This window comes from Gracilinanus agilis, chromosome 3 (assembly GCF_016433145.1).
Source record: "Gracilinanus agilis isolate LMUSP501 chromosome 3, AgileGrace, whole genome shotgun sequence".
In the NCBI taxonomy this organism is placed as follows: Eukaryota; Metazoa; Chordata; class Mammalia; order Didelphimorphia; family Didelphidae; genus Gracilinanus; species Gracilinanus agilis.
Genome location: NC_058132.1, coordinates 158,707,860 through 158,734,643, shown reverse-complemented (window position 1 = coordinate 158,734,643; position 26,784 = coordinate 158,707,860). Strand labels below are relative to the sequence as shown.

Genomic DNA, 26,784 nt, shown 5'->3' with positions numbered 1-26,784 from the left:
AAAAAAATGTTATTGGGTCTCCACATGGCAAGTACTATATTATTAGTTAGTATTGACCTGCTTAAGACATATGCTTTGTGCCCATTCACTCTAATGTAGTTTTAAATCTCTAGTGATACACAACTCTGGACTATATAAACTTAAGAGATTGTGTGGCTTAAAATCTTACTTGTATTACAACAGAACATATTTTAAAATAAAATTCTCAGTTTAACATTCTATGAAATCCATTCTAATAAATTTTACTTTTTTAGCATTTACAAAGATTTGAGAGCAAAGCTGCTCTGCTGAATTAGACAAAGAAAAATGTACTTTATTTTTTAAAACCATTTTGCTTTTCAAAGCTTAAAGAAAAGTGGTTTCACAGCTAATTGTCATTAAGTATCCTTCTACCAAGTCTCTTTTAATGCATTTAGAGAAATCTCCTTTTCTGAGTTATGTTATTAGGCAGTACTAGAATTATACAGGTGTACAGTCTTCTATAGATACTTTCTTAAGTAAACTTTTAAAGTCAGGATCAAGGCAGAAAAATCGATAAAAACTAATGATAATAGAAGAAAGGATATTTTTGTAAAACAGATTCTCTTCTAGTTGAATATATACTGATTTATGTAACAATGTGGGGCAGGCATCAAAGCAAAAGTAAATTTTCTAATTAGCCTGTGAGCAAAACATACTAAGAAAAGAAATATCATATTGATATTCTAAATAACAAATCTAAGGATCATGTTTTTAAAAATCTGCTAGAGCCTATTTTGGCACCTTTGAAAAAAATCTGATGCTTCGCTGCCTTTTGAGGCTAAGGAAAATTAGTTTGATGAAATGGAATCAGTGATGCTAGGCTCATACCCTCCAAGAAAAGGGAAAGAAAGATAAAGGTCTCAGTATTAAAGAAAATTGAAGTACCTTTTGTAATACCAAATGAATTGAAGGAAAGAAGGAGTTCTTTGATTGTAGCATCATTCAATAAATTATAGTATATGAATATAAGGGAATATTACTGTCATAAGAAATTGAAAATAAAAAGAAATAAAAACTAAAAAAAATTTTTTTAATTCTAAAAAAACCAAACCAAGGGAAATGTTATGTGATAACATCAAAAATGTAAAGGAAAATAAAAGAAAACTGTGGTCAATGCACTAACCATTCATGACTTCAGAAGCTAATATTAAAATATGCTTCTTTCAGTAAAAAAGCTGTGCAACTACAGATGCAAAATGAGTCATATACTCTGGCCTATGTAATTTTTTTGCTTAAATATTTGTTAAAATGGGAAAGTCTCTGAAGACATGGGTCAGCAAAGTTATTGGTGACAGAAATATCAAAACAAAATGACAAAAACTCTTAACAAAAATTTTTATTTTTTTAAAAAACCCTTACCTTCCACCTTAGAATCAATATTATGTATTGGTTCCAAGGCAAAAGAGTGGTAAGGGGTAGGCAATGGGGATTAAGTGACTTGCCCAGGGTCACACAGCTAGGAAATGTCGGAGGCCAAATTTGAACCTGTCTATAGACCTGACTCTCAATCCACTAAGCCACTTAGCTGGCCCCCTAACAAAACATTTTAAAAGGAAATTAAATTACAGAGATCTAAAAACATAATATAGAATAAATATCTCCATATTGTGATTATATTCATTTTGTATAAGATATCAAAGCATGGCTTATAGTGTGTATTTTCATTGAAGATAAAGGGATGAGAGAAACTTGTCTGTTTGACAGTTCATCTCCTATAACTTTGCCACAAAATCTCCAATGGGGTCATTGAGAATTGGACACAATTGAAAAAACTAAATAACAAAAAAAAAGAAAACGTTTTTTCCAAAATTATTCATCATCAGTAACAGAGATGCCTCAGAGATCTTCTCTCAATGATATTTGAATACATAATCATCTATTATGTAAATATCCTCAGAGGAGGAAGCAGAATCATAGACAATGCAACACTGGAAATCTTTTATATTCTTTTAAAGTACTTGATTTGAGAATATGTGTTTCTTCTAAAATAATTTTTCTTATGATATTAAAATTTGTTATTTCTGTATATACATTGACAAAGGTATATTGGAAAGGAAATGCTAAAATGTACTAGCTATTAAAGGAATTAAAATTGAACATGGTTAATAAAAAAAAAAACTGATATTCCCCCCATCCAGATAACTAGGAGTTGAACTGTGAATAAGCCACAATGAATTTTCACAAAATATACATCTTATACAACTGATTCTCAATGAGTACAAAGAATATATCTGAGAGGCATTCAATGGACTTCAGTCTTTTAAAAAGATGATTAAATCTTCTTCACTTCAAGCCAAAGATCATTTTTTTAGCCAGCAGTCTACTATCTTCTAAAAGTACAATTTTTTAACTTAGTTTTGCTTCTGTAAGAAGTTAGAGCTTAAGGAAAAATCATATACCTCTTTGAATCAAACCATGCATTTTTCTATACTATTTCTCAGTTCCAAATTTTAAAATACATTTTATAAAACCTTATGACTACCAATCTAAAATGACCTCCAGGAGAAACAGCACAAAAATATATATTAACTATCAACATCCAAAAATACAGTTGAAATTTTTCCAAAATCATTGATAAAAGACTGTAAAAACTTACATGTTTTATCTCATAAAGGGAAACACAGGAGTTTCCTCAAAGAAGCACTCTATTAAGAAATAACAAGAACCAAGTTCCATGCAAACATATACACAGATAAACAGAAGTTATACCCTCTAATAGACAAATGATATTGCCCAAGAAACTCAATCTACTGTCATTGTTCAAACACTTCAATTTTACATATTTCATTTAATTTTTGCTCCTATGCGACTCATTAATTACATGACATTTTTAATGCAAGTGTTTTTCTTAAACTTACGAATAAATAAAATGTGTATTGCACATTACTCCATTTAAATGCAAACAAATGAAATATGACATTAACAAGGAAAATAGATATATTTCTGCACAAGTCATTTGTATTTATATACAAATGCTAAAGTACCCCTGTCAAGAATGCACATAGATGTGATGTTTACATTGCAAAATTACTTTTAAAGCATCTTACAACATGGTGAAAGCACATGATTGTTTTCCTCTTTAAAGAAATATCATTTATTTTCTCTCCTACTTGCTGTTCATTACTCCAACAGCAATTTTTGTCCTTTGTTATGGAAACACATTGCTATGGATCAAATGACACTGGCAAAGCTTATGTATGATAAGACAGGGGATTCTGAAACAATTCTTAAGAATTTCTATTAAGTATTGTGACCACTGTCATATTCAAACTCTGGGAGCTGAGAGTCTCACCTTAATTGACAGGTGAAGACAGTTGGACATTGGAATGTTCCCAGAGGCCATGAGGACAGGAGGAAAGGCAGTTGGGCAGAGAGGGTATAAATACCCTGGGAGCCCCCTGACAGGAACCCTTGGACGCCTTGGTCTTTTGGGACCTTGGCTTTGCTTTGGCTAAGCCTTGCCTAAACTCTTGCCTTGGACACTTGATCTTGAACATTGATTGACCTGTGGTCAGATTGTGGATCCTCTGATTCTCTCTGAATCCCTAGATATTTAGGCACCTAAACCATCTCTAGATATTTAGGTATCCCGGGGCCCGGGGGGATCCGGGAAGTGGGTAGGAGAAGAAGAAGAGGGTGATAAAGGATGGAATTTCCTGAAGGCTGTGGGACTGGCAAATAACTAGCAGTAAGAAGCTGAGAGAAACCATCATCAATATTTGCATCATCCAGTTTCCTTACTCTGGTTTGGCTGTGGCCAGGCTGAGCCAGAGGAGGTGAAGAACAAGCCCAGCATTACTGAACAGCCTACAGTCCTAAGGGATTATTGTCATAGATTTAGTGATAGGGTCTCCTATTCCCCGACCCTTTCCTGATCATTCCTTTTCCTTGTTAAACAATATAGATAAAAGTTATTAAGTACCTTCCTGGAGTAGTTATTCCATCGCCACTCTGGGGAGGGAGCAACACAGTCAGATGAACATTATCCAAGGCTGATAGAGCCCAATACCAATAATCAATCAACCCCAGGTGGGACCTGAAAGGGTTACCCATCTATTGACCTTTAGGGATCCTGCCTGGGCACTGTTATAAAGAAGGGCAGTGTCCGTGCACCAGCCATTAAGGAACCAAACCAAAGCTCCCTCAGATCAATATCTCAGATTACTACTGCTAATAACCAGCCTAACAGTGGTAGTAACCAGATTACTCTCTTCTTTTATAATACCACATATGCATGAAGAAATAAATATTATTTACCTGACAAGCAATCTGTACAAGGTAGACCAGCTCCTTGGATTCACAGCCATTTTTCATGACTTCGTTCTGCTCCTCTGAGAGTGAAAGCTATACCACAAGAAGAATAGGAAACAGCAAAAGAGCCTAGGTCAGTGGACAAGATTAAGCAAACCTTGTAACAATTCTTGAGGAACAAAATTCACATCAACTTGCTCTAAGACATGTTTTGTGCAAAGGCACACAAATCTGATATGAATTTCAGGGCAGTCACACAAAACATTTTAAAGACTTTCTAAACATAGAGATTTTCCAATATCACCTTAAAATTTTAACTTTTAAAATTTTATGGGTAATTACATAATAGCAAACAATCCTTCACCTTCAAAAAAGTCCTTATTCCATTAATCCAACATATACTAGATACTATGTGCAATACACTAAATAAGGTTTTTTTTTTTACTTGTTTTTTTTTAAACCCTTGTACTTCGGTGTATTATCTCATAGGTGGAAGATTGGTAAGGGTGGGCAATGGGGGTCAAGTGACTTGCCCAGGGTCACACAGCTGGGAAGTGGCTGAGGCCGGGTTTGAACCTAGGACCTCCTGTCTCTAGGCCTGACTCTCACTCCACTGAGCTACCCAGCTGCCCCCCACTAAATAAGGTTTTGAAAGGGAATCGAGATGCATAAGGCACAATTTCTATGTATTTCTATGAAGAAACTGATGAAAAAGTAATTTAAGTAAAGATATGATCAACTCAAGAAAAAAATAAATTCTTATGTCAAGCTATAGAAGATGGGACTAGATTGAGCAGAAAATTTGTGGCAAGAAGACCTGACAGGTGACTACTGCAATAATCTATAAGTCAAGTGATGAAAATCTGAGCCAGCAGTAGTAGTATCAGGGGAGAAAAGGGGTATATTTAAGATATGTGGCAGAGATGAAATTGACAGTTCTTGGAAATAAACTAGATATGGAGAGGGTAAGATAGTAAGGAGTTGAGGATAATGCATAAGTTGTAAGCATGAGGGGCTTCAAAGATGATGATGCCCTCAAAAGTAAAAAGGAAATGTGGAATGGGAGTGTTGGGGTGGGAGCCACAGATAATGAGTTCTATTTTTCACATGTGTAGTGTTATAGGCGATGTGCTGCTTCTGGATTGGACCTGTTGAGGGATGGCCCAAGGTCCTCAGGTGGTATAAGGACCTAAGCTGAGTAAAGATGGGAAGCCTAAGTGAACACCAAGGTTGAGGTAGTGAACACAAGTTCCCCAACTGTTTGCACCTCAGCCAAACACCAGTTCCCACCTTCACCACCCAGAACTAAATGATCCAGTGAGAAATTATGAATAGAATCACCCAGCTTCTCTGGCTGCTTGTTGTGGGGTTGAGTTGATAGATAGATGTTAGGATTGACTGGATAAATGTTGATGATAAATGCTTAATGCTGTTGACTGTGATTTAGCTAAAGTATTCCCTTCCCCTAAATGCCAGAATATTAAACTGATCTTTAGGGTAACATCAGCCTTCACCTAAATGAGCTTTAAGAATTTAATTATAGGGGGTAGCTGGGTAGCTCAGTGGATTGAGAGCCAGACCTAGAGATGGGAGGTCCTAGGTTCAAATCTGGCCTCAGACACTTCCCAGCTGTGTGACCCTGGGCAAGTCACTTGACCCTCATTGCCGACCCTTACCACTCTTCTGCCTTGGAGCCATACACAGTATTGACTCCAAGATGGAAGGTAAGGGTTTAAAAAAAAAAAAAGAATTTAATTATAATAACTCAGGGAAGGATCAAGATTGAAGAATGAGGTGTTGGGAATCTATGCTAGATTATAGTTGATAGAGATGGACGATCAATCAATAATCGGGTTGTATTAGTTGGCTGGAGAGATGCCTCTCCCTTTCTGGCCCTGGTCAGGCCAGGCACCTTGACCCTGACCAATGGCCTGAGGGTTGATAATATTCTTCTTGTTAATCAGGTAATTATTATACATCTCACAGCTCTATTCAGTAATTGATAGTGTGGTAATCAATAAAGCAGGATACAAGTAACTTGAGCAGGTGTCATATTGAAACTCTGGGAGCTGAGAGTCCCAACCTTGATTGACAGGTGAAGACTGCTGGACCTCAGAATGTTCCCAAAGGCCATGAGGACAGGGGAGAAAGCAGTTGGCCAGTGGGGTATAAAAACCCTGGCAGCCCCTAACAGGGGGTCTGTTACGATTAAAAATGATCAAGACCGATATAAAAAGGGAAAATAGTATTTTAATAAAAGCCATTGCTGATAGAGATAAATTGACCACTCGCCTGCAAGAAATCTCTGGAGCCCCCGCCATTTTCTTCCATACCTTCCCTAGTCCTCTCTGTCCCCGGGGAGCCTGCTCAGGTGATCAAGAGGCCGTCTCCAGCCCGCCCTCCGAATTTAAACTGCGCTATACATTGGTTCCCGTTCTCTGACATAATCACGTCAGAAACCGGAAACCCATTGGAATCACGGGAAATGTATTCTCAAAGTCCCCCAGCTGTCCACAGGAAGTTTGTAAGATACTTTTAAATGACACCTCCCTGAATTCCAAACAGACATTTCCCCCTGAGATCTGGCAAAAAAAAAAAAAAAAGGCTGGCCCTTTTTCTTCGCTGGATCTGTAAACATAGTCAACTTCTAAATTTCAGGAATTTGGGGGATAAAGAAATGGATAAAACAAATGGATAAAACTAGCCGCATTGACAAAAAACCAATTTGGGGGCAGTCCCCTATTGGCATAATAGTGTACATTCAAAACAAATGCATTCAACTCCCCATATTTCAAATCAACTGCACCCAAAGTTCAATTTTGATCTTCACGGTCCAGTGAAGGGTCTTTAGGCATCCTTTTGGTGCCTCCACCAAACAGATTCGTTGTCTGAATTCTGGGGAGATGGCAAGATCCTTATCCTGAAATTATTCTCAAAAGAATTTAAACTTTACATTATAGATTATAAAACATACATTTCCTTCTAAGAATTGTACATATCCCCCTGAAATTACTCCTAAAAGAGTTATACATATATTTTTACATTACCGAATTTTATAAAACTTAACACACATCCCCCTGAGCTGATCTGGGTATTTCTTTTTAAATACCCATGTAAGGAAGGATTGTATTTTTATAAAATCCAAGATTTAATTGTATTTTTATTAAATCCAAGATTTAATTTTTTTATTTTGTTCGAGAAAATTTCTCAGGGAAAGAAACTTGCTGATTCCTTAATCCAGAGAATGAACTGTTTGCAGAGAGATGCCTGAAGAATCTACATTTAATCAAGAGATCCAGAATGAACTTTGGGTTGCAATTGATTGAACTGATGGGGTTTGAACAGTTACTTTAAATGTACATGTTATGCCAATAGGGGACTGCCCCCAATTGGTTTCTTGTCAATGCGCTTAGCAAACATTGGTTTTGCTCTTTCTCTCTTCCATTCCCCTCTTATCTCTAACTATTGTAGTTAGAAGACCTTTGTGAGTATAAGATGATTATGTAAAATGATCACTTGGGGTGACTAGGCACCCAATATGATCATCAGGGGGGATTGTGTGAATAGAATTAGCTTAAACCCATTCATGGTTGAAACTCTACTATCAGGGGGCAGCTGGTAGCTCAGTGGATTGAGAGCCAGGCCCAGAGACGGGAGGTCCTGGGTTCAAATCTGGCCTCAGACACTTCCCAGCTGTGTGACCCTGGGCAAGTCACTTGACCCCCATTGCCTACCTTTACCACTCTTCTGCCTTGGAGCCAATACACAGTATTGACTCCAAGATGGAAGGTAAAGGTTTAAAAAAAAACAAAACTCTCTACTATCAGAGATGGTGTCATCCCCACCTCCCTTAGTGGGGAGGGGAGATAAGTTACCCACACATGACAATAGGTAACAAATCAAGAACAAAGGACTGCCCTTTGGGCAGTCCAAATCAGTGTAGAGGCTGCCATTTGTCCACTTGAATTAGAGGTGGACCCACAGGAAGTGACAAGAGACACTATCTCTTCAAGTATGATAGTAACTTCCTGTTGGGGCAGTTCCCACTTTGAACTTGGTGCTGAAGGATCTCGGCTGAGACCTCAGGTTGCTTCCACTCTGAATTGTCACTTGGGTAAGTTAGGCTGACTTCCTTGGCCTACCTTGGTGTTTCCAGACTCTACCTTAAGTAGGCTTCTTGACTCTCTGATTGCTAAGGCCTTGCGGCTTGTAGCCTAGTTTAATTAGCCTTCCAATCTTCTCTCTGCCCTGCCTCAGGTAGGCCTGGGCTAGCCTCTCCCTCTCTCTATTCCCTACCTTCTATCTTCTTAATTGCAAATAAACTACCTTAAACCTGATCCTGACTTGGGTCTATTTTAATTATGGAATCAATCTGAACTATTGATTCCTGGCGGCCACACCTTAAATATATATCTTTAAAATATCTATAATCTCCCTCTTACAGGTCTTTTCCTTTTCCTTTGGACCTGGGATCTGTAGACCCTGGTCTTTTGGGATCAGAGGCTTGCTTGACTCAACCTTGCAAGAACTCCTGTCTGAGTTTATTGACATTTGCCAACCTGTATCCAGACCGTGAATCCTCCTATTCTTCTGTCCCCTAGATATTTAGGTATTCAAACCATCCTTAGTTATCTAAGTATCCCGGGGCCCGGGAGGGATCCGGGAAGTGGACAGGAGAAGAAGAGGGTGGAAAGGGTGGTTCCTAAAGGCTATGAAAGGCATAACACCTGGCAAGAAGAAGAAGCTGAGAGACTTCAAACAACAGCCTGCTTGCTCTGGTTTGGCTGTGGCCAGGCTGAGCCAGAGTAGCTAATAACAAGCCAGAATCACTCACCTGCCTACAGCTTTGAGGAATTAGTATTATCAAAGATTAGTTTAGGGTTTCCTATTCCTCTTCCCATTTCCTAAATATTCCTTCCTTGCCAAAATATATAAAACTCTTCAAGCACTTTCCTGGAGTGGTTGTTTCATCACTTCTCTGGGAAGGGAGCAAACGCAGTCAGATAAACATGTCCAAGGCCAATAGAGCCCAATATACACCATTCATCAACCCCAGGTGGGACCTGAAAGGGATACTCATCTACTCACCTGAAGTATCCTGCCTGGGCACTGTTATAAAGAAGGGAGGTGTTACAACATCTAGCTAGGTGGCAAGACTCAGTTGATCTTGCACTAGCCACATATCTGAACTACCACTGCTGTCACCCAATTAAGAGTGGTAGTATTCAGTTTACCCTTTCCTTTATTTATAACACAGGTTGCTTGGCCTACCCACCCGGCCACCCAGGGTCCCCTTCTCACAACTGAGAGACTGTTTGCCTCAGCTCATGCCTTTTTATAGTGTTGGCAGCAACTGTCTTCTACCCCTTGGTTCATGGCATCTGGGTAAGGTTCCAAATTCCAAACTGTTGATTGTCACTCAATTTGCTCTCTAGTTTCTTATCAGAAAATGGTATTACAGTAGTTTAAGATTTCTACTGAACATACAATTCTAGATGTCTGAAATGAAGTTGAAGATATGAGACTGAGGTCAGCAAAGAGGTTAGAGGTAGGTAAGCAGATTTTAGAATCAAAGTTGCCACATTTTGTGAAGAAAAATGATTAACCGGAATGAATCCAGAATGGGAGTACCAGGACAGTGTGATGACTCATGTAATATGATGAATAGCTGAAGATAATAAGATTCCTTAGAGAGAAGAAAAGAGATTTGAGAGTGGGAAGGACTGAAGGTCTATTTGTATTTATTTTTTCAAACATGTTAAATACATTAGAAAACCTTTCTTGCCTTTAGTGGGAAGAATGTGAATGGTTGGTTCAAAGTTGGTTAGAATTCTGCATAAAAAACAGGACTAATAATTAGAAAAATAAAATTCATTACTTTCTGATTTAATGATTTTTCTCTAGTTAGAGATGTTCAAGGAAAAGAGAGGGCTAGACTACAACACTTCAACTCTTAAAATCTAGGCTAGATAAAAAGAAAAAAGTCTTCACTTTTTAAGGATATAATGGATAAACTTTCTGTCTGGAATCACCCACTCCTTTTTACTGGCAGGAAGTCCAATATCCCAATGAAAAGGTAGGGGCTCAATCTGATACAGTAGCCTGTCTTTTCTTTTAGGTGACTGGTGAATGCTCTGTTTCATCATGTTTACATAACTTTTAAAGATTGTATTCTTTGCGATTTGTTGTTAAAATGTAAACCAGTTTTTAACTTATTTTATTCTGAACAAGTAAAGCCAGTAGATTTTTAAATGTGGGAGTAAAAAAATAGAAATGAATCAATTTCTCCAGTCTCCTCCCTGCCAAGTTTCCTAAGAGCATTTGTAGAACACACTGCAGTTGGTATAGCTACTAAATTAGCTGCTGCTGCCCAACAAAAGAATATCAAGTGTGAAAAGAGGAAAAATCCAAACAGTTGCAGATTATATCCTCCTATGTATTCTAATATTCAAAGGAAAAGCTGATGTTTTTCCTGGCTTTGAAAATGAAATTGTTTTAAGGAAACCTAGTAAACATACATTTCACTAACAAAGTATTTATGACATATGATTAATTGAAATTGTTTTAAGGAAACCTAGTAAACATACATTTCACTAACAAAGTATTTATGACATATGAATTAATTGATGTCGAATCTCATCTAAAGTTCAAAAAAGTAAAATATCAATCTCCATTTCTTCACTTTCCCCAACAACTGAAATTTTAGATTATTGTTTTAATAACTGAATTCTAGAAATAAAAAGAGCAGTTTAGCACATCAATATTAACAATTTTAAAACATTGTAATAATTTCATTTTATCAACAATTATGAACTATACTTGCCCTTTATGGGGGGAAAAAACTTGCTGTAAATAAACACAACATACAAGATGAATGTATCTTTTTTTTTAGTCCAAGGATTTTCTGACATAAGTAGCATATTTTTTGAGATCTACATTTAATTTTTCCATCACCATATTAACTCAATAATAATCTAGTGTGCAGTATCTTACAACAATATCTTTAACATGTGGTATATGAAGGCTAAGAAGGGGTTGTGACTAAACCACAAAATCTTAGAAATGTTGTAGCTTCATTACCCTAGAATTAAAACATATCATTGGCTTGAATCAACCAACCAACAAGCATTTATTTTAGACCTTTTATGTGCCAGGCACTGTTAGAAGAAGGTGATGCATGTAAATACAAAGAATGGAACAATTCCTACATATACAGAGCTTGCATTCTATTGGAGAGACAACAGGGAGATTGCTATAAACAAATATATTTTTCAATAAGAAAAAGATTTATTCATGTTCATTTAAAATTATACGATGTTTCTGAACACCCCATTAAGATTAAAACAGCAGCCTAAAAATACATCTGAAACAGAATTATGATTTTTTAATTATATTCCTTTTTTTATACTTTTATTTTAATGTTCTTAAAGTGTTACATATAGGGGCAGCTGGGTAGCTCGGTGGATTGAGAATCAGGTCTAGAGACAAGAGGTCCTAAATTAAAATCTGGCCTCAAAGACACTTCCTAGCTGTGTGACCCTGCGCAAGTCACTTAACACCCATGGCCTAGCGCTAACCACTATTATGCCTTGGAACCAATACCAGTGTATTTTCTAAGATGGAAAGTAAGGATTTAAACAATAATAATTTTTTCAAGTGTCAGATATTACCACGGATTCCCTTGATATTTATAATGTTAACTAATCAATTTCTCTGAAATATAAAAGGAAAAAGGGACTAAATCCGTATCAGATGACTTCACTTAATAACTATATATATACACATATATATATAATATGGAGATATAAAACATAGAGCATAATTAGAAAATTAATAAAAATTAATACAGCATGTTTCAATATAAGATAATTTAGGAGGAAAAGCACAGATTGAGAGGAACAAGAAAGGTTTTGTGCAAATGATGGTGTTTGTTATGAAGACAGGGTTCTATGAAATAGAAGCAAGGATGAAAGGGGTCACCTAATGCAAAGGTATAGAGACAAAAAGATGGCGTGTAGTACATAAGGAACCAAAAAGTAGGTCAGCTTAGCTAGATTGCAGAGTATGGGAGGGGAATAATATCTAATGAGCCTGGAAAGACAGCTTGGGTCCAGGTGGTAAAAAGATTTTGAAAGCTAAGCAGAGGAGTTTATAATTTTGTCCTAGAAGCAAAAGTAAGCCACTGGATTTGATGGAGTAGGAGAATCACATGGCTAGAAATGCACTTAAGGAAAACTACTTTGGCAGCAGCATGTAGAATGAACCGGAATGGGGAGAGATTTAAAGCTGGGAAAACAATTATAAAGCAGTTGCAAAAAGGTCATTCAAGAGGAGCTGAACTAAAAGAGAACTTGTGTGATATTGTGGCCACTAAGACAACAACATCTGGAAAATGACTGGATATGTGGGATGAGGAAGAGTGGGTTGAGAATTGTGTTGAGGAAGATGGCAGTACCTTTGACAGAAATAGGAAAGTTTGGAAGAGAGAAAGGTTGGGGGAAATGATGATAATGAGTTCAGTTCTGGAGATGCTGAGTTTTGAGGTGCCTCTGGGACATCTAGTTTGAAATGTCTAATGCTGAAGGGATCAAACTAATGGCATATGCAATCTGTAACATTTCCAAGTGCTTGGAATAAAATTAAAATGTAACTGTGAAATAACAAAATTAAAATGGAGTTATACATAGATACAATAAATTACAATAAAACATATGAAGTTTTCTAAATCAATATATTCCCTCAGGGATCCTTATGTATAGTATGATTTTGTAGCTCCTATTTTTATCTGAATTTGATATCACTGGTTGAATAGGCAACTACTGATATAGGACTGAAGCTCAGAGAATAAAGTTGAATGCATATTCATATGTATGGACATATACACATGTGCATAAAGGAGGGAGGAAAAGAGAGAGAGAATAAGTATTTATTAAGCACTTACTATGTGCCAGGAATTATGCTAGGTAGTTTACAAATATCTCATTTGATCCTCACGACAACCTTGGGAAGTAGGTACTATATCCCTAGGGTTTTTGTTTTTTTGTTTGTTTGTTTTTATTGAGGAAATAGGCCAACAGAGGTTCAGTGACTTGCCCAGGGAAACACAGCTAGTAAGTATGTAAGAGCAGATTCAAATTGAGGCCTAGACATCAGACTGAATGTTCCGTTGTGCCATCCAGCTCCCACATACATACATACAAACATTCGTGTGTTTGCATGCATGGTATATGTTTCATCTCTTTTATATATAATAGTTAAATCCATGGAATCTGATATGGTTAACAAAAAACGAGTATAGAGGGAGAAAAGAAGAGGTAGGGCAGAATATTACCGAATACCTGCTTAGGGGGTGTGATATGTAGATGATGAGAGTGGTCTGACAGGCAACAGGGCTTTTTATAGGAACACTACTCCCTTTATAAAACTGATGGGGCAGCACAGCTTTTTCTGAATTCTCTCCATGCTTGCTCCTTTTTGCCATGTGTTTCTCAAAAGAAATAAAAGCAAATTGTCCTGAGGCTTTTGCAACTCCTTGTATAAGACTGATTAGACTGCTCAGAGCCCAGTGGAGATTTTTTTATTATTATTACCCAAAATACTGGGTCTTTTAACTAACATAATATTTCTTTTACTGTTTAAGTGGAATACTTTCCCCATCCCATTTCTGTGGCTAGGTAGATCTTCAGTTTCGATGTGAGTGAAAGGATTTTTCTTTATCATACAAATATGATAAAATTAAGTTTTAAAATATTAGCTTTGCAAATTGACATTTACAGCTAATTAGTATATCCCAGTTTCACTCTTTAATGGGCCTTGCATAAAACATGTATTTTAATTTATGCAGTTGGATTTGCTCAGTTATATAAGAAAAACTTATGATATGATTGTGTAATAAATGTTTATAAAATTACATTTACACAATTAGTATATAAATATAAGTATGTAGATAAAAGTATATGAACATATTAAATACATATTTATATAATTATGTAAATATATTTATAATTATATTATGTTTCTAGACTAGGTTATCCATTAAAATTAAAGCAATGGCCACCAAAGATATCTAAATCTGAAGAAAGGCTTTTTAAAATTATAACTAACTTTATAATTTATCTTAAAGTAATACTAATAATAAATATTCATTTTCATATACTTTTATCTTTATGTTCTTAAAATGTTAGTCAGAGCACTATGTATTCCCTTGACAATGCTAATCCATTTCTCTGGCATTTAAAAAGGAAAGAAGTAAAAGAAAACATACCCATAATAAAATACACTTTATTTTAACAATTAAAATGAACAAGCAAAACTATTCTGAGAACATATACACACATTTTATTACTAACTATTAAGAGAGAAATCATTTACTACAAATACAATGCATTTTAAATATAGCTTGTAATTTTAGAGTTTATATAGAAAAAAAAAATTTTCAACCTCTAGAATAAATGTTTTTTTCAATAAAGAGGATCTACATCAACTTCTCTAAGGCTAATTGAGCAGTTTTGACAACATCTTGATCTTTTTGGGCAAAGAAAATTCCAGCACTAAATAATAAACAAATAAATGAACTCATGGGATAGAGTAAAGAACATCTCTCCTTAAGCAAGTAATCTTTAAGATCATTTGAATTTTAAACTTGGCAATGTGATCTACTTCTTTAAAACTTAATTTTCTCTAGCTCAAACTATGACCATACAACTTTACATAAAGGATTTTTCTTCATCATTCATCAAAATTTTTCAAATTATCAATAACATTGAAAACTTATTAAAAAACAGGTCATATCTAAGGTACACAGAGTCTCTGCCCCACTATGCTCACCCCCTTGATATCCACTCTTTCCAGAACTGACTTGCCTCGCCAAGCCATAATAGCTCTTCTTTGCTATTTTCTAGCAGCTAACTATAACAAAAATGAAACAACTTCCAGGCATTCTTATGGGGAAAAAAACAGGGGAAATTAACTTAAATATTTACCTGAGTTCAGAAGGGTGAGTAGGAGACAGGAATGGACAATAGTCTAGGATCAAATAAGTTAGGGAAACTGGGTTTAGCTATTTGGAAATGACAGTTGACAGAAGTGACAGTTAGGCCTTAACTGTCATCCTGCTCCATCTAGACAGGATGTCTGTGAAACCAGCAGGTAAATGACAAGAGGGTTTATAAACAAGTTTAATTTAAGGAAACTATAGTTTAAGGAGGGAGAAGGGGTTTCTATTCTATCAGTCTATGGGCAAGCCTCAGGGACAGGGGAGGGACTTCTCTACACTGAACTGAGAACCAAAGCAAGACAGGGCCCAATAGCAGGACTGGAGTGGGATCCTCACTGCTGAGTCGTGACACACTCCAGCGATGATACAGCTTTCCCAGGTCTTCAGCCAGTGCTCCTTCAATTGGGCAAGTCAGAGAGCTAAACCAACCTGAGCTGACCAGCAACCCAGGTTAGGTTTTATAGTCTCAACCTAACCTCCCATAGGCAAAATCCTCCTTCCGGATATCAGGAAAATCAGGGTACAAACTCGACTTCCTCTGAGGTCTCCCAGGAGTCAGTTACAATTTGTCCCCAACCACCATGGAGTCCATCTCAGAGAGAGAAAACACACTTCCTGCTTCCCCATTCCATTTAGAATTCTTCAGCCCTGCCTGCTAAGTCTCCTAAATAATAATTTATTAAACTTCCTCACAACAGCATCAAATGCTAAAAACAAGAATTTCAGCAAAATCATATTAAATTCTATGTGTCCAAGTTCTCTTTTCCCATTTCCATTACTCCTAAGATGAACATACTCACAAGTGCCATTTAAGTTCTTTTTATAGTCCAGCCAAGCATTTCCACACTAACCATTTTATGCTCAATTCTAACTGTAGAGAAATTAAGAGAATTTTTTTTTTGTTTCTGTCTTGAAAAATCCTACAAGAAAATGCATGGCACTTAAGAGTCAAAAGAAATAGAAAAAGAAGAGAATTTGGCCAAAGTCTAATGCTATTGGGGGTGAGGGAGGGACACACAATGGAAAGTGGCAACATGCTTTATCACCTACCTGAAATGAACCACTAATAATTAATTCCCTCAAATTCTGCACCAGATTTTTATCTCAATTCTACTTACAGAAAAATTACAGGAGAAATTTATTGTAAATAATTTCTGGAAAAGCTACATATAGAATACCAAAGAAGTAATAATTTTCTGTAACCACATGAATTCTCTGGCACAAAATTTTTCCAAATGAAAAGTTCTTTAAAATAAAATGTCTAAAGAGAAATTAGGAGATACCACAGAAGACAAATAGAAATCAAATCACAAATTGATCTTGAGTTTCATAATTTGTGGCCATATTTTCAGACAAAAGAACAATAAAATGCTCAAACCAGTTGTTGGTTAAGTCTCTACAGGGTGTTCCAAAAGTCTAGTGCTATTTTAAGAAATTAAAGTTTAAACAACATTAAGATTTTGAGGATCTTCTGTATCAAGCATAGATGATTTTTCGAAAATCACAAATCAGTATGGTAGATATGAAGCATCTGATATTACTGTATTACTGACCAGACATCACACATATGGAAAATACAAAAGATAGCCCCCTGGCTTCATGAAGCTTACAACCTAGGAAAGGAATTCTATTTTCTTGACATAACCCTTTCACAGTCCTTTCCTCCTCCATTTATTATATTAAAGCTACCAATATCTTGGGTAACAGATGGCAACCTTATGCTTCTCTCTTCCTCACCTCCTTCTACATCCCATCCTACAGATAGAAATGACATGATTTGGCATCTGATTAGCTATGTGGGATGAGGGAAAGTGAGGAGCCAAGGATGAGGAGGTTCTGAAATCAGTAGAGTGTAAGAATGGTGGTGCCCTTAACAGAAACAGAAGTCTGAAAAAGAGCTGAGGATGTAGAGAGACAATGATTCTGTTTCAGACTTGTTGAGTTTCAGATATCTCTGGGATACTGAGTTTTAAATGTCTAATAGGCAACTGATGTTGTGGGACTGAAGGTCAGGAAAGAGGATAAGAATAGAAATAGTCATCTACAGAGAAAAAGGCGCTGCTATTTTCCCTTTCTTGAAATAAGTAATGTCAATGTAGAATAAGCCTGCATTTTCTGTTGAGGTTCTGACTTCTCTCTTGTACCATGCTGGAATATCTTGCTCTGGTTCTTGGGCAATTCATGGAGTTCTACTGCTAATTAGGTATTGATTCAATGTCTTCAACCTTGCAAAATTTATTTAGATACCTTCACAATCTTTTAGATGTCTTTCTATTCAACACATTCTAATTTTACTATCTTCTTTATCTGCTTGTTGAATTTTTAACTGAATTTACTTTCTCCTGGAAATCTACGCTGGTTTTAGCCTCTACTTTTCTCCTTAATTCTTCCGTTGCTCAAGTTCTGACTTCTCCTTTGATGGCAGATGTATTCTTGGTACTGGACCTCAAAACCTGTGTCTCATCTACATTTCATTTTGAGAAATCATTTTTTATCTCCAAGTAACTTTTCGGTAGACAGTACTGGCTCCAGCTAGATTCCAGAAACCTTTCCTTTTGCCCCTAAATCATTGTCAAAAGGGTTTGGTTTTTTTTTTATGCTTAGGGAAGAGGGACAACATGTATATATAGGAAAGAAGTTCTGCTTTCTAAAGAGTTCCCAACTTAGGAGTTCCCCCAGGCTTAGCATGGTCATATTAGGCAGAGCATACTCTCCCACTTCATGCCTCCCCTCCTCCTCACACAGCCCAGAATAGCTGAATTTCATTGCTTAGTACAATAAATGCTAGGATAAGGAGAGAGGCACGTGATGGCAAAAAATATTGCAGCAGGATAATTTCTGAGTGGATGCAAAAACACAAGCTAGCAAGTCAGACTATATATATACCCTGCATTATTGTGGAGGTTCATGGTAGATGAGTAGGGTGTTAATCCCTTCAGTTTGGCTTTCTCCATTTTGAATTCATAAAGCTGCTACCTTGTTGGGTTTCCTTCTTTCTTGTCCTTTGGAAACAAATATATTTGTTCTAACTCTGGCACTTTAATCATGCTTCTGTAATTTGAGAATTAGTAGGTACATGAAAATGCTTAGTCTTGCTAAGGATCATTTACTGATTATTTAACTTAGATCACTGTTAATGTGGGATGAGAATTTCAGGAAAATATCTCAGGGTTCTGTTCTTTTCCGGTTCTATTCATGGTTCATATTAAGAGCTATAAGAGAAGTCTTAGAGGTTATCTAGTCCAACTCCGTCATTTTACAAATGAGGAAATTGAGAACCATAAAGGTTATGAAATACTCATGGTTACAGAAATAAATGATAGAGATGGGATTTGAACTTGGGGTCCCTGACTCTAGCTCTAGAAACTACTTCCACAATATCATTTCTTGGCTTGGATAAGAGCCAGTGGCAGACATTAAATCTGTGGGATTTTAAAATGAAAATGCTAAATCCCAAAAAATCTATAAAAGTGGGGTTAAACTGAACAAAGAGAATTTTAACAGGTTTAAAATAAAGTCTTACAATTTCAAAGAATATGGGGATGACGTGACCAGAAATGGATTCAAATTCTTTTGAATGTCTATGTATTTCATCTTATGCATATAAAAATACGCCCACCAGTCTTAGTTCGCCCAATCACTGCTATAGGAATAGCTAGTTACCAAAAATTAAATATCTTCAAATGGAGAACACCAGGTGGCCATTTGTAAAGTATAAACAAGATTTATAGATAAAGATCAGACTTTATTAAACTCTCACATACATTTCTTACAGCTTGAAGATTCTATGATCTCTACGCTACACGAATTGTCTCTCGCTGAGATATATTGCTCAAGGTACAAAGACCTTTCTGCTGCTCTTTCATCATGGTTTCTGTTTAATTAAATAAACATTACGGAATTTCAAGCTTCATCCACCACTCCTCCAAATTAAAGTCTCCCTTGTGATAATTAAGTGACACTTAAGCAACAATATTTGATTCAGCAATAGCCTCTGACAATATATTCAATATTCTGTCCTAGTATTTCATGAGGGGGGAATGTTTCATTCTTCGTTCTCTTGGAGATTTACTCATTATTCAGATATAACTATTAATTTAGAGTTCAATTTCTTTGTAGAGATCTTTGCATCTACATGGTTGTAGTCACTGTCACTTGCCTGCTTGAAGGGAGATTCTATTATTGCTAATATCAAAGAAAATCTCTGATATGGATATTTAAAATACTTGGCACTATGGATCTAACCTACCTTTCCAGTCCTTAATTAGACATCTTTCCCCTATAGTATGGTCTAATGAAAGACTAGAAAGATAGGTTTCTATATATTTCTGAATATATACAATGAAACGGTTAAAAAAATCCTATTAGATCGTTGATGAAATATATGCCTTTGTTTTTTTGCATATTTTCAGGTTTTCATATATTAAATGTGTTTCATTATAAACTCAAGTAGCCAGTTTATTATATTACTAATAGAATAGAAACGAGTAAAATTATTATGCAACCTTAGGGCACAAGGTAGAGAAGATTACCCATTTAGATAAAATGAAATTCTGCTGTTTATTTCTATATTTTCACAATATAATAGATGTAAAGATAATAAATTTTGTTAGGTATTAATAAAATAAGGAGTGACCATAATTTAGAGAACTCTAATATCTTCCTACTAATAATCATGCTAAAAGTGAATTTTTCATGTCAGGATTTTGGAATATTCTCTTCTCTAGTCTAAATACTTTTTCAAAGGATCTTTTAAGGAATAATCAATTATTTACTCTTCATTACCTGAAGATATCCAAAATTTTTTTCTTTGATCCTCTTCCCTTCTCTGTATCCTTTTTCATTTACTTTAAGCTCAACCCAAAAGTTTGATGATCATCTAAATAGAAATTACCAATAATTCTATAGTTATTCCTAATCTCTCTTTAGAAATTGTCACATGTTTGTTGGACATATGAATTGGGATGGGGTAGAGCCAAGACAGCAGAGTAAAGAGAGCACTCAACTGAGCTCTGTCAACATTCACCTCTTAAACAACATCAAAATAAAATAATGGCTGTCTATAAAATAACTTGATTCCTCCCTATATCTCCAAGATCCTAAGACACCAGATGGAATAAGTTAACAGAATATAAAACAGCATCATAAATATAATAAAGTTAAAAAAGGCAGCTAGTCTAACCCTATCCTTTTACAAAGCTCACAACCAATATACAGTATTGATTTTAAGATGGTTGGTAAGGTTTTAAAATATGAGATTGACAAACAGTGACATGAGAGCTTTGACGAGGAATCAGTTATTCATGGACGGAGGCATTAGGCAAGGATCCATGGAGATAGGAGAACCTGAGCTGGGACTTTGTGGGAAAGATGAATTTCCAAAAAGGCAGCTGTGTGGTGAAATAAAAGGTGAGGGTTTGGGGGATAGGATGTTATTTAGGCCAGTATCAGAAGAGTAACCTGGGTTTTGGGAAGACCACCCACGCACAGTGCTGGCAGAGCCAGACACTGAGATGAGACATACACCCACTAATACGATATATAAAAGTTGTTTTAATTTTTACAAGGGAAAGGTAAGAAGGTAACTGGACAACTTAAATCTAAAGTTTTCTATCTAAACGCCACAAGATTTAATGTTCTGTCACCAGGAGATTTCGTGGAATTTGCTATTCTGAGCTCACCTATCTATCTAGGGACCCAGACCCTAATATAAATATCCTACACTAACCCAAAGCAAACCTCCTCCTCCTTTGGTGGTAAAGGAGGCAGTTAGGCAGCTAAACAGGACAGAGCTCAAGAAGAGATTTGGGATCCAAAAGGACCCTAAGCAAATTCTCAGTCATATGGCTCAGCTGTACAGGATCACACAGGAAGCTCAGTAAATGTTTCAATCAGATAACAGAGAAGCAGATAACATGGAGAAGTCCAGATATAACATAGCAAGCAAAGGAAGGTATCCAGTCCCTCTTCAGGTAAAGAGAGAATGAATCCAGCATACGCCCAACTGATTCTCCCCAGTAGAATTCTAGAATTCCTTCCTCTGTTTTCTCATGCTTTTGCCCTCTGCACACACACTTAACTTTACTTATCACAGTGGGGAGATCATTACAGATAGAAATGACAATTTAAAAAAAAAAAAAAAGGTATAGGGTCTAGCCATCAAGGACCTTACTCCTCTCAATTCCAAATCCTGAAACCTAGAATTATTATTCTTCTGGAATAAGAAAACTTAAAACATTCCCAGGAGAAGCCTGTGACATTGTGGTAGAGGCCTGTCCAGCTTTCATTTTTGTAGCAGCAGAAACAATGGTCATAACAGCACTAGTAGGTTCAGAAGATCTCAGCCCAAAACTAGTAAAGAGACTGGAAAACTGATCAGAAAAAGATTACAAGGAACCCTTTAATGGTACTGTTGCTGATTGGCAGATCTATTGCCCATACACAGTTCTGGTTGTATTTCTGGAGCAGAAAAGTGCACTTGTAATGGAGCAGAGGCCCTGATTGCAGTTACATAGCAAAGAAGATCACTAGCACCTGTGGCTGCAGAAAACCAAGGACCCTCCCAGGGTAAAAACAAAACTGCATACCAGAAGACTAGTAACCACACCTCTCCCTGGATTATAATACCTTGAAAGCACCAATAACTTACAGACCTTCAGAACTCACTCTAAAAACAGAAACATGAAAAAGTTTGAAGTTAGGAACAGTACCTCACCACCCCAGGTGGGCAGAGCTCACTTAGAAATAACATGTTTAAAAAAAAAAAAAGGAATTGAGGAATTGGCCTAACAGAAAAAAAGCATAAATATTCATTGAAGAGAACTCCATAAAAAGAATAAGCCAAATGAGAAAAAAGTACAAACATTCAATGAAGAAAAGAACTCCTAAGAAAGCAAAATTGGCAAGATGGAAAAAAAGGCACAAAAGCTAACTGAAGAAAATAATTCCTTACAAGGAAAATTGCCCCAATATCTCAGATCCAGAGAATAAAATAGAAATTGAAAGAATTTACAGATCATCTCCTCAAAGAGAATCCAAAATGAAAACCCCAAGGAATAGTATACCCAAATTCCAGAGCCTCCAGGACAAAGAGAAAACATATCAAGCAGCCAGAAAGAAACCATAAAAATATTGTGGAGTAACAGTTAAGATCATATTATTTAGTAGCTTCCATATTAAAGGAGTAGGGGGCTTGAAATAAGATTTTCTGAAAGGCAAAGGAGCTAGAATTTCAACCAAGAATACCCTGCCTGGAATACAAAGTATAGTCTTTCAGGGGGAAAAAAAACCATATATAATGAAAAAATAGACTTCCAAGTATTTCTGATGAAAAGACCATAACTGAACAGAAAAGCTGGCATTTAAACAGCAGACTCAAAAGAGAAGAATAAAAGGGTAAAAATCATAGTGATCATAAGGGACTCAATGAATTAAATGGATTATATTCTTATACAAGATGCTGATACAGGTAACTCCTAAGAACTTTATCATTATGAGGACAGTTCAAAGAAATTCACATAAGAGGATATGAGTAAGTCAATTATGTTGTAATGATCTCAAAAAAAAAAAAAAAAAAAGAATTGGTGAGAAAAGAATGCACTAGAAGAAGAGGGAAGGGAAAGGTAAAATGAGGAAATTTTTCTCACATAAAAGATGCATGCAAGGAAGAGCTTTTATAGTGGAGAGGAAAATGGGGGAGGGCATGCAGGCAACACTTGAATTTTACTCTCATTAGAATTGGTTCAATGATGAAAATATATATATACACATTCATTTATGTGTACATATATTAGAAATTTAAGTTACCCAAGAGGGAAACAGAAGGGGAAGGAGATAAAAGAAAGCAAGGAATGACAAAAGGGAGACAGATTAAGGGAAGCAGTCATTAGAAGCAAAATAGACTTTTTGCTGAAGAACAAGATAAAAAGGAAGAAAAAGGAAGAAACAAAAGAAAATGAGATGAAGGGAAATACACAGTCACTAATCATAATTGTGAATGAAATGAGCTCATCCTTATAAAATAGAAGCAAGATAGCAGCATGAATTAGAAACCAGAATCCAACAATATATTGTTTACAAGAAACAACAGAAAGGGAACAAAGCACATAGAATTAAACAAAGAGCTGGAGTTGAATTTAATATGCTTCAGCTGAAGTAAAGAAAAAAAAAGGCAGGGTAACAATCATGATCTCAGATAAAGCAAAAGCAAAAGCAAAAACAGACGTAATTTTAAAAGATAATCTGAAAAACTACATCCTGCTAAAAGGTACTATATATGGACACTGAAAGTAACATCAAAATTTTTTACAAGTTTCTCTGATTAAATATAAGCTAAGTACATAACTGAATAAAATTTATTTTTTAAAAAACCATTGCCCAATGAAAAATGGTTAAAGCATATGAACAGGCATTTTTCAGAAGAAATCAAAGCTGTCTGTAATCACATGAAAAAATGTTCTAAATCACTATTGATTAGAGAAATGCAAATTAAAACAACTCTGAGGAACACCTCACATCTATTAGAAATGACAAATGCTGGAGGGGATGAGGGAAAATGGGTATACTAATGATCTGAAGGTGGAGTAGTTAATTAGTTAATTTGGGGGAACAATTTGTAACTATAATTGAAAGGTTATAAAACTGTGCATACCCTTTGACCTTGAAGTGTCATGACTAAGTGAGTACTCCAAAGTGAAAAAATAGAAAGGAAAAGGACTTCTCTGTACAAAAATATTCATACCAGTTTTTTGGTGGCAAAACATTAGAAATCTAGAGGGCATTCATCAATTGCAAATAGCTGAACACGTTGTGGCCATATGGTTGTGATAAGAGTACAAAAGTGATATAAGAAATGAGAAGTCTGGAGGTATCAGAAAAACATGGCAAGAACTATGTGGAGTAAGAAAAACTGGGAAATGACTGTGCACAATAGCAGTAACATTATAATGATGAACAACTATGAAAGAATTTCCTACTCTGATAAATACAATAATTCAAGAGAATTCCAATGGATTCATATTGAAAAAAAAAATGCTATCTACTTCCAAATAGAAAATTGGTGAACTCTTGAGTGTAAACTTAAGTATAATTTACTCACTTTATTTTCCTTGCATTTTTTAAAAATCCGGATGATACAAAAATAATGTGCATCATTGCACATGTAAAATTGATATATTGCATGTCTTCTGACTAGGAGTAGGAAGGACTGGGAAGAATTGGGAGGGAGGAAGGGAAATAATCTGAAATTTAAAATTTCAAAAAAAGAATGTTTAATATAAATAACAGATCAACATTTTTTTTTAATTCCCAGCTAATCACCAAAATGAAAGTACTGAAAATCAAAGGAGATTAATATAATTAAAAGTTTTAAAAAAAGGATAATACTAATAAACAAAACTAGGAGTTAACCAAAATTGGAAATGGTCCATTTTGGGAAGGGGGAATGAATTGGGGAGAGTAATAAGCATATTAATGTATATCTATAATTTGATCCAACTAGTGGAAGAAGAAATTCACTAATGTTACACATAATGCTATCAGTTAATGGCAACATCTATATCACTGGAAGGCAAGGGAAGACTAGATTCATGGCTCTACAAGAAGTCCAGCAAAAAGACTACACCATGCTTAAGGAGAACTTCTTAAGTGCCCCACAAAATGAAAAGATGGGTCTCTGGGAACCATAAGCAATGAGTTACCACTTTGCCACAGGGGTAAGGGAGAAAACATCTTCCCAGAAGGTGAATGGGTTACAGGCTTGGGAGGGATGTTTTATGCCAAATGTTCTCCTCAAAAAACTTCAGTAGCACTTTATTGAATGTAGAATAAAATAAAGATTAAAATGTCTGACCTTTGAAGTCCAAAGTAATCTGCCTACAATATACCTTTTAAGAAAATTCAAGTTATTCCCCTTTACATACATTATACTGCAAGCTACACTGGACTATTAGCTACTTTCTGATACTGGCATTCCATCTTTCTCTGTCTTTGTCTATTTCTTTGTCTCTTAATATTTAGCTATAAAATAGCAAAAATGAGATAGTAATAGATGAATTCTAAGATCCCTTCTAGAGCTAAATCTATGATCCTATGGTTTTCTCACTAAACTATTTTTCAGAATCTTGTTAATCGCCATTTTTTCTATAAAACCACAATGATTTCTTCCTCTCCCATAACTACAATAACAATCTTTACTCCAGTCCTATCTCCAGTCAATTACCTCTCACTTATCCTTCTTCACAAAGTCCCATGAATTTTTGACATTATCTAGATCAGTGATGGCAAATCTTTTAGAGAAGGAGTACTGGGCTCCAACCCCACCACCCAGACCAAGGACTGGATGGAGGGGTGGGTGATCAGAGGAATGTCCTCGGTATAGGGAAAGAGAGGGAGGGGAGAATCCTGAGAGCTCTGCTCTCCTCCAGCTCTGCTGCCTGTGAGCTACCCACCTTACCCCCTTGGATCACTCCCATTGGGAGAGGAGTGGGGAATAAGAAAAATGTTATCAGGTATGTGGGGTGGAGGGACTACTCACAGAGAGCACTCTGCATGCCATCTTTGGAACCTGTGTCATAGGTTCACCATCATTGATCTAGATGATTCTGGGTTGTTATTACAAAGACTAGTATCTGAATAACAACCTTTTTTCACTCCAATTAATTGCCAACTCTATTGGAGAATTTGATAGGTATGCTGATTTTCTATATACTTTCCTAGAAGTCCACCCTAAAATTCCACCTTTCACAAACAGCAAATATTCATTCTGGGTAATTCCAATCATCAGTTTTCCTAACTCCTACTAAGGACTGTTAAGCATTGCTATAAGAAAGGAAGGAAATTATGCTACTATCAATCACTACAAATCAATGAAACACAAATCCATCTTATTGCTGCTCTATTAGCTTTCTATTCTAACTTTATCAAAGCCATATTTTTTTACCCCAAGTAACTTTTTAAAAACTTAAAAAATTTTTTCTTAACTCTCCCATCCACCTCCCCTCTTGCCCACAAACTTGCAGTGAATAATTTAGAATCCTATTCCACTGAAAACACTGTAATCATTCAAGTTTTCTTCCTTAGAAAAGTTTGTCTAAAAAGATTCTAAGTATCATCATCAGCCTTCTCTTCTTTCCCTCTCACGCCAAAGAAGTGTTATACCTACAATACTCAAAAACTAATTCCTGGAGTTCCAGGTTAAGATGGCGGCAGAGTAAGAAGCAGCTCTTAACCTCTCCTGACCAAAACACACAAAACTCCTCAAGGGGACATAAAAAAAAGTCCAGACGAACGGAGGAACCCCACAACAGGGCACAGCGTGGAAGGTACGTGGAATCGAGGCATTTCCATGCTATAAAGGGGTGAAACAGCTCTCACTAAATCGCGGGCTGAGCAACCACCCCACCCCCACCCCCTCCACACACAACACCTATAGCTCCGAAGCCAGCTAAAAAGAAATAGAGCAAGTTGGGGCACCCATCGAGTCATTGGCAGCTCCGGGGCCTGTTCCTGAGAGCAGC

General features: G+C 36.1%; 1 protein-coding gene across 2 annotated transcripts in view; it reads right to left on the bottom strand.

Annotated features, from left to right (window-relative positions):
* The window catches only part of ARHGAP32 (Rho GTPase activating protein 32), a 262,767-nt gene that overhangs the window by 177,501 nt on the left and 58,482 nt on the right, over positions 1-26,784 (bottom strand). For both annotated transcript variants that reach the window (XM_044668328.1, XM_044668329.1), the window contains one exon: positions 4,279-4,365. In XM_044668328.1, the coding sequence (XP_044524263.1) occupies positions 4,279-4,365 (87 nt within the window). The remainder of the gene's footprint in view (positions 1-4,278; positions 4,366-26,784) is intronic.